The sequence below is a fragment of the Lutjanus erythropterus genome, chromosome 10 (genome assembly GCF_056507025.1).
Source record: "Lutjanus erythropterus isolate fLutEry1 chromosome 10, fLutEry1.hap2, whole genome shotgun sequence".
Taxonomy (NCBI): Eukaryota; Metazoa; Chordata; class Actinopteri; order Lutjaniformes; family Lutjanidae; genus Lutjanus; species Lutjanus erythropterus.
Genome location: NC_139326.1, coordinates 14402791 through 14421160, shown reverse-complemented (window position 1 = coordinate 14421160; position 18370 = coordinate 14402791). Strand labels below are relative to the sequence as shown.

Sequence of the window (18370 nt, the reverse complement as noted above, 5' to 3'; positions counted from 1 at the left end):
TTGTTGCTGTCTTGGGAGAGTAAATTGTCATTTAATGGAACTCGGGTAGCAAAAAACACATAAATGACATAGTAATTATATAAAATAAGAAATTTTAGTTTTAACCAAAGTATCTTTGTAGATAAACTATTTTTGCAATGTATGTTTTCTTTTTGGCATGATTTTTTTGTAAATATCAAATCTAAGGCAATTCATGCAGACAGATACCATGAACTCTATTGGTAAATCAAACAGCCCCATCTGCTGGTAAGAACGTGAAATGTCAGCTGATAATTATTGACTTAAAAGAAAGGAAAGTGAAACTTAAAAGCTGATTTCAACATTTCTGGACAGAGCTCAGACGCCATTACAAGGTGAAGGATCTTTACTAAAAACACAAAACAAAAGGACTGCAATCTGTTATTCAACGGGACACAGACTTGGTGAGTCTTGCTGTTAAAGGATAATTTGCATATCGGAGCAAATGGCTGAGAAAATTGCTCTTGTTGAAAGTTTCCTGACCTGCCATGTGTGTTCAGAGACTTTCAGAGATCCTGTGTCTCTGAGCTGCAGCCACAGCTTCTGTTCAGACTGCCTGAAGAAATTCTGGGAACAAACTAAAAACAAAAATTGTCCCATTTGTAAAAGAAAACCCTTAACAGATGATCCAGAGGTGAACTTTGCACTGAAGGAACTGGCTGACTCATTTGCTAAGAAGCATAAAGATGGTTCACCTGAGACAGAAAAAGAAAAGGAGAAAGAGAAGGAGGAAGTTGTGTGTGTTAAACATCCAGAAATCACTTACTGGTTCTGTAAGGATGAAGACAGAGCTGTCTGTCCTGTCTGTGAGTTTTCTCTCCACCAGAGTCACAAGGTGGTTCCTATAGATCAAGCAGTCAGTGAGCTGAAGGAGCAGCTGAAATCTGACTTAAAGTATCTACAGGACATGAGGGACAAATACAAACAAGTGGAGAAAACATACAATAAGGTGATTCAACTCTCCAAGAAGCAGGTGTTGTCCACAGAGAGACAGATCAGAGCAGAGTTCAACAAGCTGCACCAGTTCCTGAAAGAGGAAGAGGAGTCCAGACTGGCAGCTCTGAGGGAGGAAGAGGAGCAGAAGAGGAAGACTATCAGCAGAGAGATGAAGAAGATTGAGGATCAGATCTCCTCTCTGTCAGACAGTATCTGTGCTGTTGAAGAAGAGCTGCAGAAACACAACGTGCCATTCCTCAGCAGTTATAAACCCACTCAGACCAGAGCCAGAGTCCAGAGCTCACTGTCAGATCCACAGCTGGTCTCAGGAGCACTGATAGATGTGGCCAAACATCTGGGCAACCTGTCCTTCAGAGTCTGGGACAAGATGAAGGACAAGGTCCACTTCACTCCTGTCATTCTGGACCCAAACACTGCAGCTGCCAGTCTCTATCTGTCTGATGATCTGACCAGTGTGAGATGTGGAGACACAAAGCAGCAGCTTCCTGACAATCCAGAGAGATTCACTACGTATTCCAATGTTCTGGGTTCTGAGGGCTTCAGCTCAGGGAAACACAGCTGGGAGGTGGAGGTGGGAGATCATCCTGTCTGGCTTGTAGGTTTGGTTAAAGAGTCAGTTGACAGGAAGGGAGAGATACAGGCTTTAGCAGAATATGGAATCTGGTGTTTGTTGCATGACGATGGAAAATACACTGATGTCGTTGGTGAGACTATCAGAGTGAAGAAGAGTCTCCAGAGGATCAGAGTCCAGCTGGACTATGACAGGGGGGAGGTGTCCTTCTACGACCCTGAAGACATGACTCTCATCTGCACTCACAGAGAAACTTTCACTGAGAAACTCTTCCCATATTTCAGTGTTGGAGAAGCTGGTGATGCAAAAACTGCTGATATCAAAATCTGTCACTCTGATATTTCTCTGTGATGTTCAGTGGTGAGGTCTAATTTTTTCACCTATTTTTAGGATTATTTATGATGGTGATGGTTTCCTGTCAGTTACAGACAATTCCAGTAAGTTTCTTATAAGTCAGAATGCTGTAATTTGAAAGAATAAAGATCCATGTTCAAAGAGAAATAAGATTTTATCTCTTTCAGCAAATTACACCATGGAGCACATTCATTATTTGTCGTATAATATAGAATATATTTCCAACGCACAGAATATGAAACTAAAGCATAAATTTAGGATTAACTATATGTGAAGCATTCTCTTTAAAATAATATTTGTGGTGTAAACATGCTGCAAGAAGTAGAACAAGTAGATTTTAATTTTATTTTACAGATTTATTAAAATCTTCCAAGGATGACCAATAGCCTTAACTTTGCATAGTTAATGCTATTAATCAATGCTATTCATCAAGTTCAAGTTTAGTTTAACCAAACTGTATCAGAAATTAAAACTTGTGTTGACTTTCCATTTACTATTGAAATGACGTCAAGTGAATATTTGTACATGATGTTTTGTATCTACTTAAATTGTGGTTAAATCTCTTAAAAATATGTTTTGATTCTCAGGAAATCTGTTTTCTAAGGTCATGAATTGTTTTGATAAGAAGCCTGTTGTTTTTAATCAGTCCGTCACAATGCAGTGTGTATGGATACTTGAATTATTTTCACTTTGCTGGCTGTCGCTTTACTCAGTAGACACAATAGATCTGATCATTCTCTGATTTAGTTTTAAATTTAGTAGCTTAGTGTTGTTGCATTCGGTGGCTGACATTCTGTATAACTCTGTACTCTGTGATGCAGTGGTTGATAAATTATGAGTTCTAGTTAACAGAACAGAATTCAGTCGAATTTGTCTTTTGTTGTCAGGAACATTATGATTTACAGCTGATGGATGATACTTGACATGAAGTGTCAGAAAAGAGGAGACTGGATTTATGTGTGTTTGAGCTTCATGATGTTGCTACAAAAATGCTTTTGAGAAATAAAATACGAAATAAAAAACTATGTCACAATGCAATTGTCATTGAGATTTGTGTTTTATTATGAAAACTGTTTGAAACATGAAGACTTCATTCAATGTTAGCTTTCAGTGTAAGTTAAAATAAACATTAATGTAGATTTACCATACAGTCTGGTTTGGCAGTGTGCAGTGGTGTAAATTATAAATGGTGTATATGAGTATAATTTCAGTCTGAAAAGTTCCACAAGGTGGAGACAAAGTACATATTTTGGTTACACACTGGTGTGTATTTCATCTATTTTTTCACTTTGTATCACATTTCCTACATACATACTTTTTCCTTTACAGTTTCACCAAAATCTTACTTTTGCTAAGGGCCTGATAGAATATTTCTCTATTGTTAATCTTTCAAAATGTCCCTCTGTTTACCTTGAGACAATAATAAGTGACTACCTCTTGATAGGTTACGTCATCAAGCAACTGTTTTATCTAATTCTCTCAGAAATCAAACATACAAATTGAATTATTCAGCTTTTATGTTTTATATTATGACATTTCACCATTGAAATGTCTAAAATGCTATATCTGTGTTTTCTATTTTGTTGAGTTCTGTACTTACATTATCCCAAATGTTTCCAACAATGGCCAAACCCAGACAAATCCGCAATTCACTCAAGGGAATGGTGTGTTTCCTACTAGCTGCTCATTTCTAAAACTTAGGGGAAAACATGATATGTCAAATACATCAGAGAGGGAGGAAGGAAGTCAGCAAACATGACTAAACATAACGTGAATAAAGCTTGATTAAATTACCTCGTCCATGAACATAACTGTAGAATCTTCATTTAAATTCAGATGTTGTGGATACAGATTGCTACTGAAGAAAATATTTCCTCCATTTTTTTAATTTAAATTATTTTTTCTTCCTTCCTAAAATGTACATTTTAGGCATCTAATCTAATGTTATTCAACTTTTCTTTTCTTTCTGCCAAAAACTTTACTCCACAAACATTTCACCACTGAAATGAAAATCCCTGACATCATCATGAGCAACAACAGCAGCAGTGCGATTACATCAATGGAGTGATACTGAATCCAGGACATCTTGTAGGAGGTGGTCTTTAAGTGAGCAGCTCCCTTGTGTCTCATGACAAACTCGATCCAGAACATGGCTCGGTCCAGAGGCTTCATGGGCTGGTCTCTGTGCAGCCTGGAGAGCTCCTGCATGTTCTCCCTGTAGGACGGCTCATAAAGCACCGCCTTCAACTCCTCCAGGAAGTTGTCTTTGTTCAATGTGCCGATGTCCAGCACTTTGGCAACACCCCTCGCTTTCATCCGGAAAAGGTTATCATCCTGGTCGAACATCAGAGGAAGGCCTACAATGGGAACTCCGTGGTAGATAGCCTCTTGAAGTCCGTTGGTGCCACCATGGGCCACGAACACTCTGGTCTTTGGGTGTCCTAAGAGGTCATTTTGGGGCAACCAGTCCAGCAACAAGGTGTTGTTGCCAAGGGTGGAAGGTCTCTTCCCAGTATGCCTCCAGATGACCTTCTGAGGTAACTGGGCAAAAGCAGCAGCCACATGTTCTGCTATATCCTCAGGGAGAGTCCCCACCAAGGTCCCCAGGCTCATAACAATGACTCCGTGCTCTGCAGAGCTCTGGACAAAGCTCTCCAGATCTTGAGGAAGCGGCTTGGAGGGTTTACACTGAAACCCGCCTATGTAGACAACGTTGGGCATGGTGGGACGAGGGAACTCAAAGGTAAAGTCAGTTCTCATCAACCAAATATCTGCTGCCAGAACGAGTTCATCATAGTGGACGTCAGGACCAAAGTGACGGTGCACAAATGGTGTGTAGAGAGGCTCTTTTATTATTGCATGGTTATTAAGTGTCAATAAAGCATATAAAACATTTTTCACCCTTTGCCAGAAAGTCATCTTGTCAGTTAATTCAGAGCCTGGTACGGGAACATATGACAGTGGCGAGGGGGCAACTTCACGATGTCCATCCGCCAAGACAGTCCATCTTACATTGAAGATCAGAGGAAGACCCAACCGATGAGCCAGAAGAACCCCTCCACCGAAACAGGGGTCTGTCAGAACAACATCGTACTTGGCCTCTTGGAAGAACTGCATCAGTTTAACATCGTCAAATATATTCTGCATTTTATCTAGCAGAAGTTTGTGAAAATTCTGCATCGTTATCATAAACAACTCCCCAGCTTTGAAATATGCCGAAGTGAAATTGTGGAACTCACGCCGCAACTGAAGGACTCTTGTTGTGAAATTTTCCATGATGTTGGCATCAAACCCAGCATAAATGTCAAGGGTGACAGACTGGTAGTGAAGGGACTCTGCATTGATGTACCAGCTGTTGTTGGGCCGGATCACTGTGATGTTGTGACCTCTGGAATGGAGCTCCTGGATGAGGATCTCCATGTTGACCCAATGGCTTCCATCCACAGGGAAGACAAGGACTTTCCCTCCATCAGCACTGGAAAGAGAGGAGAGCAGTGCAGCCAGTGTCACCAGTCTCAGCTGGATCATCTCTGAGGAGCAGCTGGAAACGTAAAAACAAAGAAGAGGTTAAATGATAACAGTTTAGTTATTTCCTGTTCCTGAGTCTTTTTTTTTTTGTGTCAGTTAAATTAATGTCCTGTCTGTTTTTTTCCCACTTGTTTTCTGTTACCTGTGTTGCATTAGTTGAGTCAACTGGAAGTTTGAGTAGAGTTTGTTCATGAATAAATCATTCTTGTATTTTAACTTTTCATTACAGCTTGATCTATCCTCATATTATGTACTGCAATACTGTGTGGGCTGCCACATGTCACACTTTTCTGAATAAGATTTTACAAATCCAAAAGACATTTTTGAGAATGATTAGTTTTGCTAAAGATGCAATCCATCTGCTTCTCTCTTCAGAAAATACAAACTACTATCAAAAGTTTACGTGAGCATACACCAGACTTGTGTGCTTATGTATAAATATGTACATTTAACTCATGAATTGCCAAGTGCTTTCCATATTTTTTCCTCAGATATTTACTCACATTATACAAGACACTCAGAGGACTTTTATCTTCCGTATTGTCAGTCTTCTGTTAATCAATACACACTGACATACAGAGCACCGTCTCTTTGAAATTATCTACCTACTTCACTGCAATCAACATCTACGTTATCACTGTTCAAAAAACATCTGATAAAGTCAATAATTAGCAAAGACTTGTAGCACTTTTTGGACCTCAATGTAATACATCTCAAACTGTAAACATTCACTTCTGTAAATCAATTTTATATCATTACTTAGTCTTGGTATTTTTAATTGTGACAACTGTTATTATATTGAAGAGGTATCTTCATAAGCCTTTTGTGGCTTCCAACCTCTCCTGCACAATGTTATAACTGTTTACTGTTTTTATTGTCTTTTTTATCTATACATAATATGCAAATAAACTAAATTAAAACTAACTAGTTCCCAGTATGTATAGTGTGCTTCCTTCATGACATTGTCAGTTCATACTGCGTCAAGCGTCCTAGCTTTTTCCTCGTGTTATCTTGGTCCTTTCTTGGACTTTGTCCGTTTAATGGACTCTTGAATATTTGCCTTTGTTATTAAAGAGAAAATGTGTAGTTTTCATGTGGATATCCAGGGAGTGTTGGTGGTAAATGTAGTAAATTGAAGCAATAAATTCCTCAGTGCTGCTATATGGCCAAGAATGCTGAGTTCTCTTGGTGCAAAATCTGTCATCTCTGGCAGGTGCAAGCCTTGAGGGGATCATGCACGTGTGTGTGTGTGTGTGTGTGTGTGTGTGTGTGTAAACAACAGACCTGGAACTTGTGTGCAGCTTATCTTGCACACTACTCCATTAGCCTATTTTTTTGCACATTCATGACTGTATGCTCAAGGAACGCTGTGATTCACAATTTTTTAAAAAACCTTTTCCTTTTTCAAAGTCACTATGACCTCATGTTTGTCCCATTCTTGTGAATGTGATATCTCAAGAATGCTTTGAGGGATTTTCTGGGGACATGCACAACAGGACATGCACAACAATAGCTCCAAATGGACACAGGATGCGCAAGGCAGCTATGATGTGTATTTAAACACGTAGTTGAAGCAAGTGTATCTCCGGCCTAAGTCCTATGAACAGTTTGTGGTGGTGTGGTGGTGCTTTTTCCATGTGTTTTTGTCTCCAAGAGATTTCGCCTACCACATCGTCTTTGATGTGTCAACAACCAACTAAAACCCTGCAACTCAAGCCTTCTCAAGCCTGCCTAAAATATCTACATCTAGAAGACTGTACCATGCAGGTATCCGGCACCCCAGCTGTCTTTTCAGTCCACTTCAGCTAACACCACATCTGTTTCCTGTGGCCAACCTGCTTCAGTCCAGCAGACACCTGCTCCTCGTTCCCTGACGAAAGTCTGGATGACACTTTCTTCTGGTTCTCAACTGCCGATCCATCTGACAACTGTTCTGGCTGAGCTGCAGGAGCTCCCCGCTCTGCTGAGCTGCTGCGGTCCCCTGTTCCCATGCTGTAGCTGTCACTGGTTCCTGAGCTGTAGCTGTCTTCTCATCCCATGCCAACAAGCTGTTGTTCCTGAGCTTATTTACTCTCCAGACTTTGTTCCACCAGGAGTAGTCCCACCAGTTTGGCCTTCCTTCAGGGCCATCCTACAGAGCAGTTTGGCTTGTCTGCCTTCCTGAAAGGCTGTCTGCCCAAAATAGCTGACAACTGGTTTTGTGTATGTATATCTCATTTGGGGAGCAATATTGTAAGTATATTGTTGTTGTGTAACCTTTGACAATGTCACTTCCTGAAGATTAGTGCTAATCAGTTCAGTACACAAGTGCTCATGTGAACAGTGTATTAAAACTTAAAACTTGTACAGGTTCCTTGTGCCATGATGTTTATTTTATGCATGTGTATTTGTGGTGTACAGCACTTTTGTGTAGCATGCCAAATTATTAATCTCAAGCTAGGCTAATGGAGCATTGCCTGGTTTTTCAAGCAGTCCACTGCTTTCTCCCTTTCTTCTTAAAGGTGCGCATGTAGAAACCTGAACAAATTCCTGTAGTGAGATGATTGTGCTTGTAAGCCTCTGTTGCCAAATATACAAAATACTCTACTTTTTTCCATCACAGAAATAAACAGTTTGTTGCCAAAATAAAAGTTTCTCAGTAACAGTTAACCAGATCACATTATACTGACCTTGTAACAAATGACTAAATCAAAATATTTAGGCCAGTTGCAATAATAACCGTAAAAATAAATCTTTTTTTCTCCTCATATAAAATACCTTAAACGTGTGTGTGTATCAGTAGCTAAATATGAATGCATTTGTGTGTTAGTAGGCTCAAAATTAACTACCCTGCCGAATAAATACAAAACAAGGAAAAAGTCACAAGTTAAGCAGTTCAACACTGAAAACTCTTCAAACCACCAAGCGCTTGGATTTCTACACAATGGGGCCCATAAAACAAATCCTTAGTGACACACTGCTGATACAGTTCAGTATGTTTTCTCCAGTAACTCACAGAAACACAGTCCAGAAGAGTCCCGGAGCAGGTAGATGAGGAGGTGCAGCAGTTTAAGGTCCGTGCTGTGTTGCAGGTCCAGTGGGCTGCTGCTCCTCTTCTCCTCGGTAAACTGACTGTCCCTCGCAGCGGTCCTGGCAGAAACGTCCACGTTCAGTAACTCGAGCGCACACTTTTTTACACTGCGTTTCTAAGTTAATGAAAACAACAAACGTGTCTAACCTGACTGCACTTTCACTGCAAACTGGAAAGAAAACGGGTGACAAGACTGCAACATGCACGATTTTTAGCTGTAAAATTAATACTTACGCCAGCACTTTAAAGTATTTTAATCTGAAAACACTGTCCACCTCGACGCTGAACTTCAATCTGTTATGCAACAAAACACCGCCCTCCACATTTTCACGTGCGTCTCAAAACTCTTCTTCTTCGACAATAAATTCCATATTCCCACCTCTCTTCCAAATTGCCCCATCATCCGCAAACAGAGAGTATCCGATCCCATTCTCCAAACTCAAAAAAACATCATTTATCATGATAGAAAATAACAAAGGACTTATTATACTGCCTTGAGGCGTTCCATTTTCAACATTTTTTTTTTTTTTTTTTTTTTTTTAAACACTTGCCTATTCTTACTTGGACATTGCACATAAAAAGTCCTCGATCCACCTGTACATTGGGCCATTGACCCCCAATTTACTCAGTTTAATTAATAATCCCTCTTTCCACATATGCTTTTTGTATATCAAAAAAGACAGCCACAACACTTTCCCTACTAACTTGTACTCTCCTTATTTCATGTTCCATACATAAAGCAGGGTCCATGGTATTTCTGCCTTTCCTAAAGCCACTCTGATATCTTGATACATACCCTTTGCTTTCTATATAATATGTTAATCTTTCATTTATCATCCTCTCCATTACTTTGCAAATATTAGATGTTAGGGCAATAGGCTTATAATTTCCTGGGTTTGTGCTGTTCTTTCCTAAAAAACTATCATGTTGACACCACTTATTTTTCTGTTACATACACAGTATGTCACGATCCTGTTCTCTGCCTGCCTGAACTACAATTATTTCAAGCCTCACTGTTCTCTTGTCTGTGTGTCTTGTATTATTTCAGTGTTTGTCTGGACTGTTTGAAGAACAACTTCTGCAAGAAAAGAAGCAAATGAAGAGCTAAAACAGAAAGAAAGATGTAAATCTGCTCAGGTTTTACTTTATGTTTTACTGTACCTCTTAAAACATCCTGACACCATCTGCTGGTGACAACACGACATGGCAGCATTTCCTCCTCATAATTCACCCTACTGTGACAGAGACAAGTGAAAGTGAATGATTACAACATTATTGAACAGAGCTGAGATGCCATTACAGGCTGTGACACGTCTGCTGGATAAAGCATGTTTGGAGCATTTAAAGCAATCAAGGACACTGTGTTGGTGAGTTTTGCTATTCAAAGATAATTTAGATCTGAAGTCAAACGACTGAGAAAGTTGCTTTTGTTGAAAGTTTCCTGAGCTGCCATGTGTGTTCAGAGACATAAAGAAGTTGTGTGTCTCTGAGTTGCAACCACAGCTTCTGTTCAAGCTGCCTGGAGAAATTCCATTTGTAAAAGAAAATCCTCAAAGGATTATCCAGGAGTGAACTTTTCACTGAAGGAACTGGCTGACTTCTTTGCTGGGAGACAGAAATCTGGATCATCTGAGACAGAAAAAGGAGAGAAGAAGGTGGAGGTGGTGTGTAGTAAACATCAAGAAGAACCTAAACTGTTCTGTAAGGATGAAGACAGAGCTGTCTGTCCTCTCTGTGAGTTTTCTCTCCACCAGAGTCACAAGGTGGTTCCTATAGATCAAGCAGTCAGTGAGCTGAAGGAAAAGCTTTACAGAACAAGAGGGAGCAGTTATAAACCAACTCAGACCAGAGCCAGAGTCCAGAGCTCACTGTCAGATCCAAAGCTGGTCTCAGGAGCACTGATAGATGTGGCTCTAATGTTCATTGTTATCTTTATGATTGCAGAGCAGCATTTATTTCATTAGTCTTGGATGTTTATTAAGGTGGCCCCTCTTAGATGTGGAAATAACCAATCAGCGCATGAGTCTATGTTGGATGAACTTCAGGATTTACATTGGATAACTGTAAACAAAATAGTGAAAAAAGTGATTTTGTGTAAAGTCTTGTATGTTTTCTACCCGAAAATGTTTTGTGCAAACGCAGAAACTGATTCATTTTTCTATTTAAATGATCATTTTATTGATAACACCTTAACACATTTTCTTGAAGTTATAGAAACACGTGTAGCACGTAAGAGAACAGAGCAATAATCTGAAGAATCAGAGAACTAGAGGATTAATATTATTATACAGAAGAAACCCAAACGGACAAAAAGAGACAAAGGGAAAGTAGAAAGAGCCAACTGCAGAGAAATGATTGAATAAGGTTGGAAACAGAGGGAATGGGAGAAAGAGTGAAAGACACCCTACGAAGAAAAGCCAACTCAGTGTTGTCAGTGCAACTTAGTCACTGGCTGCAGAGAGAAGATGGTAGAGGTTCAGAGTGAACACAGTGGCTCCAGTTTATCTCAATAATGCTTCTTTTGACTAAACAGCTGACAGGAAGGCAGCAGAGCTCACAATGAGCTCGAGAGACTAGAGAAGAACAGTTAATGAGGTTTATTATGTAGGGCTGCACTATTAATCATTTTCAGAGCAGAACTGATTTATCAGTAGTATTAATACATTTTATTTAGTTAAGAGTGTAAAATGTGTCTGGAAACAGTTTCTGATAGAAGATGAATTAACGAAAATTATCTTGTTTCCCAAATTCAGCAAAGGAAAACAATCATTTATCACAACATCAAGATGTCAAAGTGTAATCAGAATGGTCACTTTGGTCATAACTGTGCAGCCCTGATCAATAATTATAATGGAAGCTTTTTCTTATTCTACATAAACTGCTGTCGCCTCTGAGTGGATTGTCTGTTAGATTTGACACTAAAGTCACCTTATCGTGCAGCTATGTTAGAAGCATCAATCTTCTGTCCATCTGTGTGTATTTGTGCTTTACCTTGTGCGACTGCGCCCCCTGCTGGAGCTCATTCACTCTCTGAACTGCCTCTAATCTGTCAGCTGGACTCAGTGCTGTTCCTCAAAGTGACATGCGGGCTGCGTGAAGCACCGGTCACTCTCTGTGCTGTGGTGGCGAACAAACGCTCCTCGTGTTTCTCTCAGTCATTCTGCACTGACAACACAGAGCCCCATAGAAAAGCATGCGAGATAATCTTCATCACATCATCATTGTCAACATCCTCATAGTCATCCTCATAGTGCCACAGTCATCAATATCATCATCCTGATCATCATCATCATCTTCATTATATCATCTTGAGACAAAAATAGTTATATGCACTTAAAAGCTGAGATAAAGGTCGAGTATACCAGCATTCAGTAGAAAATGAGAAACTAAATGAAAATAAAAACACCAAAAAACAAGTGTCCCGTTGACTGTCATGCAAAGAAAATGCCAGCTACGCTGCTAGTTAGTTGCAGTTGTGTAATACTGTGAGCTCCCTCATTTTAAATATGTGAATCTTATTATATTGATTTTCAAGGCTAGTAAACACACTAAGAAGAACAGAAGAACAACACCCTTGTACTGTACATGCTGCTATTTCTTCTTTTTTCAGAGGGGGGTGGGGGGTCATGTTTGGTTAGCACGATCACGCATGAATGCTTTCAGGTGACCTCTGACCTTTTAGTATAAAACAGGGTCAACTAGGCATTAACACGGTTACTGGATGAGACACGAGTACAATACGACGACTCAGTGGTTCACCTTGAAAAAAACACCTTCATTTGAAAAAAGCTTCAGCGTCTTTTTTTTTTTTAAGGCGCTGAAGCTTTCAGAGGGATAGTTCACACAAATTACCATCCTGTTTTTTATGAGATTTAAGGTGATAGATGCCCCACTCTGCTAAAGTGTGGGGGGGGAAAGAAGGGACACTGTAAAACTGCAAAAACATCAAAAACTTAAAGTCGCAGAAGAAAAACAGCAGAGAAAATAAAAACTAATTCACACCATGTTGGTCGTTACAAAAAAAACACATGCAGGATGTAAATTGGGTGTACTATCCCTTTAAAAACAGTCATGTTTTACATGGAGCAGTGTCCCTTTGAACAACAACAGACAGTACTTGCACAAGTGCATGAGCTGTACAATAAGAAATCAAAAAAAAAGAAAGAAGCACAATAAAAATATCCACTAAAATAAATAAATAAATATTCAAAATAAATAGAAACCTGAGGACTATTCACCAAACCGACTGCCCGGTCTCTTAACATCTTGGTCTGACCAATAGGGGCGAGACAAAACATGAAGGCAGCCAATGGTGGATGAGCAAAGTACAGAGGAGCTGATCGCAAGTCAAACCCCCACAAAAACAGTTTTCAGTGCTGCAAAGTCCATCGGATTAATTCTGCCACCCCCCTGGCACAAGCACTTATTGTCATAAAAAGCAGTTAATACATGAAAAACATAATACATGAAAAATAAACAGCTCAAATCATAAGAAAAAAAAAAAGTTCTGGGCTGAAGGCAGGGGACTGATATGTCCTACGAAATAAAGCCTTCTCCTTCCATCTCTCACACAACACACACACCGCAGGCTTGTAAAGAATACACACTGAGAGCAACAGATGTACTGTACATGCTTGCAGACACACACACACACACACACAAATATTGCACCCTGTGGCAAAGGACTGCCCTGAACTAAGGGACGCAAACCTCACTATCTGCAGATGTTTATGAACTCAGAGGCCTCAAGCACACATATCCTTCGTCATTACTGATATGAACCTAAAGTGTCATCTGTATGCAAGTGCTTTGTATAGACAGACAGACGGTGGCTCTAGTTTTCCGAGCTACGAGTCTGGAAGCGAGAAAGGTCAAGCAGCCACCGGGATGCTTTTCTTCAGAGGGCTGACTTCTTTTGTTTTGTCATTCTGATGAAAATAACAAAGGACCTGCTGTTGTGGTCCAGACCGCACTGAGATTTTAGAGAGTTAAAAATATAACAAGTTTTAGGAAAAGCGTATTGAGGTTCATGTGGGTATCTGGTTGTTGCCTAGCAACATTAGGAGCCACCAACAGCGCGTCCCTCCCCGAGCGCCTTTTTAGCACTAGCCGGAAAACATACTGTAAAACAAACAAAAAAACAGACTCTCGGTGGAAACAGGCCAAGGCTGAACTACTCACTCACTGAGATTCATATGAATCATTATTGTGTGAGAAAAGACAGCGGTGTGGGGGTCAAAGGACGATCAGGTTTAGGATGTGTGGCAACATTTCACTGCTACCGTGACCAAAAAGACTGCTCTCTCATGAACAAAATACTGCAATTATAACAAGATACTTTGATGTTAAGGTATGATATATTTCACTCGCTTTTATGACCTGCCAAAATATTTCATAACAAGAAGCCTTTCTAGTTATGTCACAAGTTGGTATGTTGGTATAACAAGAAATAATATTATATTTTTGATGTTTTTTATTCTTTTCTCATTTGTTAATGAGTTTTCCTGAGCAATTCAATGTTTAGTCTTAATGTGGTTTTCATATAAAACCTTTTTTTAAAAAACAAATTACACTTAATTCAAAGAAAATGTGATCATTTTCACCCATCGTGGACATTCTGACTGTGTGGAAAATGGTTTGTTGTACTGAAATAATATTATTCCAGTTTTGTAATGTCCCGTTAAATCTACTGAGATTTCTCTGGTCCAAGATCAGCCATGTCCAAAACTAAAAATAAGTTTACTTTAAAACAGGACTGGGACTTTCATGCGCCTTAGCGCACGCTAGTGTGCTTAATCAAAGCAGAGTCTGGCAAAATTCAAATAATTTTTTCATATAACAACACATCAACTAACTTTGTCATAATCTGATAAGGGGATGTGTTACATAAGTTTCTTGTTAAAACCAAATTCATTGGTTTGTCTTGTCAACAAACTGAATGTCACCCCAACATAAAGTATCTTGTTATATTAAGAAAATGTTCTAATTTTAATGATAAAGTATTTTGTTTACAGTGTAGCAGTAATATAAAACATGGAGAGGAACATTGTTGCTAACAGCAGCAGGAAGCCATGTTTTTGTTTTCATCTTCTTTTTTTAGACCTCACCATTCAGGGTGCTACAGCACAGGACATTCTGTCATTACAGAGTTAAAACATGGAGATGATAAAGTACAGTAAATTCATAATAAAACTCCAATATATGTTATTTGTTTTGTGTTTTTGAAAAGCTCACATTTTGATGCAGGAAGACACTGAGCCTAGCTAACCCTCCTCTGATCGTTCACATTGCAAACGAGGGAAAAACAACAGGTTCCTCCGACTGTGCAGAGCCATAATGTTTGAAGGAGCACGCACACACTATGTGTCTGGCTTACGTAACCACCGTCACACACACACACATGTAAGGACTCACTCTCTACATGAACACATGACACCATCAGACACCCCTTCCAAAAAAAAAAGGGAAAAAACACAAAAAACAAAAGATAACCAAAACAAAAAACAAAAACAAACAAAGAAAAACATGTTGACCATGAGTTTGGGCGCAGTATTATAGCTAACATACAAGAAGCAAATTACAAAAAACTGCCAATATCATTTTCCACTTAATAGCCACAATAAAAAACAGCCACTGTTAATATGGGGAAAAAAACATGCTTCCTTAAAAAGATAGAGAAAAACAAACAAACAAAAAAAAAAAAAAGAGATTTCTTTCAACTCTAGAAACCACTGGCATCAAGAATTTTGAATTATACAAATTACATATACAATTGCAAATGTGTAATAATAATAATAATCATCATCATAATAATAATATAGTAATGATAATAGAATTTACTTAAAACTTTACATACTGTATTTCCAGTGCAGTGTTTATGTCACACAAGTGTGGATTCACAGGAGGACAAGAGGGTTGGTGTCACAAAAATCTGTGGGGGACAGGGACAGGGGGACCACAGGAAGAAGGAATCACACCGAGTGCCGAAAACACCCCCACCCCCGCCAATCACCCAGTGTGCCGGAGGGAAGAAGAGGAAGCCGGAGGGGGCGAAGGATGTCGAGCAGTAGCTGTTGATTGATGGTTGTCAGAAGATGTTGTCGGGCAGGTGACAGACAGGGGGCAGTAGTAGTAGTAAAAGAAGAGATGCATGCTGGGGGTTGAGGCCGGGAGTCCAGTGATGGAGGGTTTGTTGTTGAAGGGCGAAGAGCCCTGTCCCCAGACTGACACCGGATCTGTTCTTTCATCCCGTCTTCCTCCTCCTCTTCCTCCCTCTCTCCAGCAGAGCACTCCTGACAGACGAACCTATAGCATTCAACCCTGAGAGGGAAAAGGAAAACAGTGACAAATGCATCAAATATATTACAATAAAAGTGTGAGCTCATTGAAGCCCACCTTTTTTTTAAAGTAAAGGAGTAGTTTGACATGTTAGGAAATAGGTTTATTCAATTTCTTTAAGAATGTTAAACTCAGTTTAGACCAAAGATTCAAAAGGAGATGATTTGAAACTTGCACCTGCTTACAAAACTTGCTCTGAAAACCTGCCAGGTTACACCAGTCTGATTAGATAAGAAAGCGTATCCTCTCTTTCATCTGCCCAAAAATCTGCCATTACTGAGAGTTTGTGACCAACTTGACCAGCTGACTTCACTATGAGCTGATTGGCTGTTGAATACAGGTGATACGCCTTAAACCAGCCACTTTTGACTTGACAAGATGAGTTTCGGGCGATGCCATCAGCCAGCTTGAGTCGAGCAGAGAAGGGACAGTTCAAACCACAGTAACTTTTCCCTTTTGAAACAAGTTTTGTCTCATCATTATTTATCTTTAGATGAGAGGATTGATACCACTCTCATGCCTGCATGATAAATATGAGGCTATCAGCAGTTAGCTGGCAGAAAATGGAGGGAAACAGCTGGCTTGGCTTTAATAAAATTAGAGATAATGAAATTTGCCTACGAGCAAATCTAAAACTTGTAATTTTTGCAATTCAGTTTTTGAATGAATTTAACAACGAGGTCTAACGTGTTAATTTAGAGGGGCTGGTAAATAAAAATGCAGTTGACAAAAACATCACAAAGTACAGGTGGACCAAAAATAAATTAATGAAAGTAACTTGAATAATTTATTGGGTAGTGAGTCGCTTCACTTTCCTCAGATTATTAGAGCACCAAAGGATGATAGTTAGTGATTGACAGTTAGTGCACCTAAAATCCATCTGTAGCGTTTGAATTAACACAAACTTTAAGACTTTTTTCTGCCTCTAGACAATGTGAGACTGCCAAAATGTGCTAAATTTAGGATCAGAGTAACATCTACAGCTAACTTTTCTGTCTGTCAATCTGTTGTTCTCTCCATCTGTCTTCTATTTTCACCTGTCTGTCCACTTAAACTGTCAGTTAAAGGAAATCCCTTGTTGTCCTATATTATTTACTGTATCTGGTCATATGAAGTGCTTCATTGCCCAAAAACATTAATAAATAACAGCTACAGCTCAAGTCTGAAGCAGCAGGTTACAAAAAGCAGGATAGAACAAACATGCTCTGAGAGGAACCTTCTGCTGTCAGCTCTTTCCCAGTAGTCCCAGTGCTGTGGTCCGTACCTCACTGGAGTGGCGCAGCTGGTGCGCCTGAGCAGTGGAAGTGGATGTTCTGCCACTTGCTGTCTCTGCGATGCCAGACGCGAGTTTCCTCTGACTGACTGGACCGCGGCCGACCCTGTCCGTCAACAAACTGAGTCAGGCGGATGTAAGCGATGCAGGCCGCGTCCTCGCCGATCAGGTGGACGTGGGGGTTCAGGATGGTGGTGTGGATGGGCTTGCTGTTCTTAGCCAAAACTAAGAATAACAGAACAAATTGAAGAATGAGCGAGAGAACAAAGAACCATGGCATGATTACAACTCCTCTACTATTATTGATAACATTGTTTTATTCACTCAAACAAAGAGAAGTGTTTAAAGCTTCATTCAGGAGTTTTACACACTGACATTCAACGTCCAACTTCAATCTGAGGAGACGTGGGAGCTGCTGTGAAAATATCTTCAGCCACTGTGGGCGAGTCTAGCTTTTTCAGGATGGAGCTTAAGTTAGATTTCTCTGCTTCCATTTTTCATTTGACACTTCCTGTGAAAACATTTCCTAATGTGGTCTATTTCTGACACCTGAAACCAGCTATAGGGCAAATGGAGAGATGTACGGCAGAGAAATGAGAGAAGACTGACCACATTCCTCTTTTTGAGCCTCATTTTGTGCTTCAGACTAATCAGACGATTTCGGTTTTCACTAAAACTTTAAGATTAACAAGATATGTTAATGTCATGTGTCATCTTCTACTACCCTGTTTGACATTGTGACAAGATTTTGAAGAAACATTATTTACAAACAAGACTGCAACAGAATGACCTCAGAAGTGATATTAAAAATGACAACAGATGGCAACTTCATCAGTCTTACGGTTCTCAAAGTAGAATCTGTGGAAGTCCATCCCCTCTACCAGGTTGCCCAGCGCCTCCGGCTCAAACGAAGTCAGTCCGGGGTCACAAATTTTACTGAAGAGGGATGAGCAAGAGATGATAATGAAACCAAACATTAAGTTAAAACGATGCTTTCAAACACAAGCCAAAGTAAGTAAAACAACACACAAAAATGACTCACGCGTATGCCTCAAAGTCTCCATTGTTGATTGCTTCTATCAGCTGCTCAGTGATCTTGATAATTTCTTGTTTGCGTACTGCAGAGGACAGTAAGAACAGAAGTTAGTCAGACGTAGTCACAAACACAAACGGTCAGATGGTGATCAGTTAACTTTTTAACAATTTTGATGTATTAACGCAACAACACAGGCGCTCAAGCAAAGGCAGTAAGAAACCAACA

General features: G+C 39.7%; 2 protein-coding genes and 1 pseudogene across 50 annotated transcripts in view; 1 reads left to right on the top strand and 2 right to left on the bottom strand.

Annotated features, from left to right (window-relative positions):
* The first annotated feature begins 147 nt into the window (after positions 1-147).
* Positions 148-3043, top strand: LOC146320166 (zinc-binding protein A33-like). Its single transcript, XM_084728348.1, has one exon. It carries the CDS (start codon positions 464-466, stop codon positions 1895-1897), a length of 1434 nt encoding a protein of 477 aa, XP_084584474.1. The 5' UTR covers positions 148-463; the 3' UTR covers positions 1898-3043.
* Positions 3044-3827: 784 nt separating this feature from the next.
* LOC146320165 (UDP-glucuronosyltransferase 2A1 pseudogene) lies at positions 3828-8460 on the bottom strand (annotated as a pseudogene). Its single transcript, XR_014771465.1, has 2 exons — positions 8424-8460; positions 3828-5441 (listed from the first exon to the last, which is right to left on the bottom strand). The product of XR_014771465.1 is annotated as a UDP-glucuronosyltransferase 2A1 pseudogene (transcript).
* A 4782-nt stretch (positions 8461-13242) lies between these two features.
* camk2b1 (calcium/calmodulin-dependent protein kinase (CaM kinase) II beta 1) overlaps positions 13243-18370 on the bottom strand; it is a 94417-nt gene continuing 89289 nt past the window's right edge. For 47 of the 48 annotated variants that reach the window (XM_084728302.1, XM_084728315.1, XM_084728332.1 and 44 more), the window contains 4 exons: positions 18152-18227; positions 17951-18045; positions 17101-17334; positions 13243-15818 (listed from right to left, as the gene is read on the bottom strand). In XM_084728302.1, coding sequence (XP_084584428.1) covers positions 17102-17334; positions 17951-18045; positions 18152-18227 — 404 coding nt within the window. In that variant the 3' untranslated portion in view covers positions 13243-15818; position 17101. Of the gene's footprint in view, positions 15819-17052; positions 17335-17950; positions 18046-18151; positions 18228-18370 lie in introns of all 48 variants that reach the window. The other variant, XM_084728297.1, reaches the window with a different exon arrangement.

What these genes read in the sequence shown, in the direction of transcription:
- LOC146320166 (XM_084728348.1), top strand. Translation starts at nt 464, where the DNA reads ATGGCTGAGAAAATTGCTCTTGTTGAAAGTTTCCTGACCTGCCATGTG.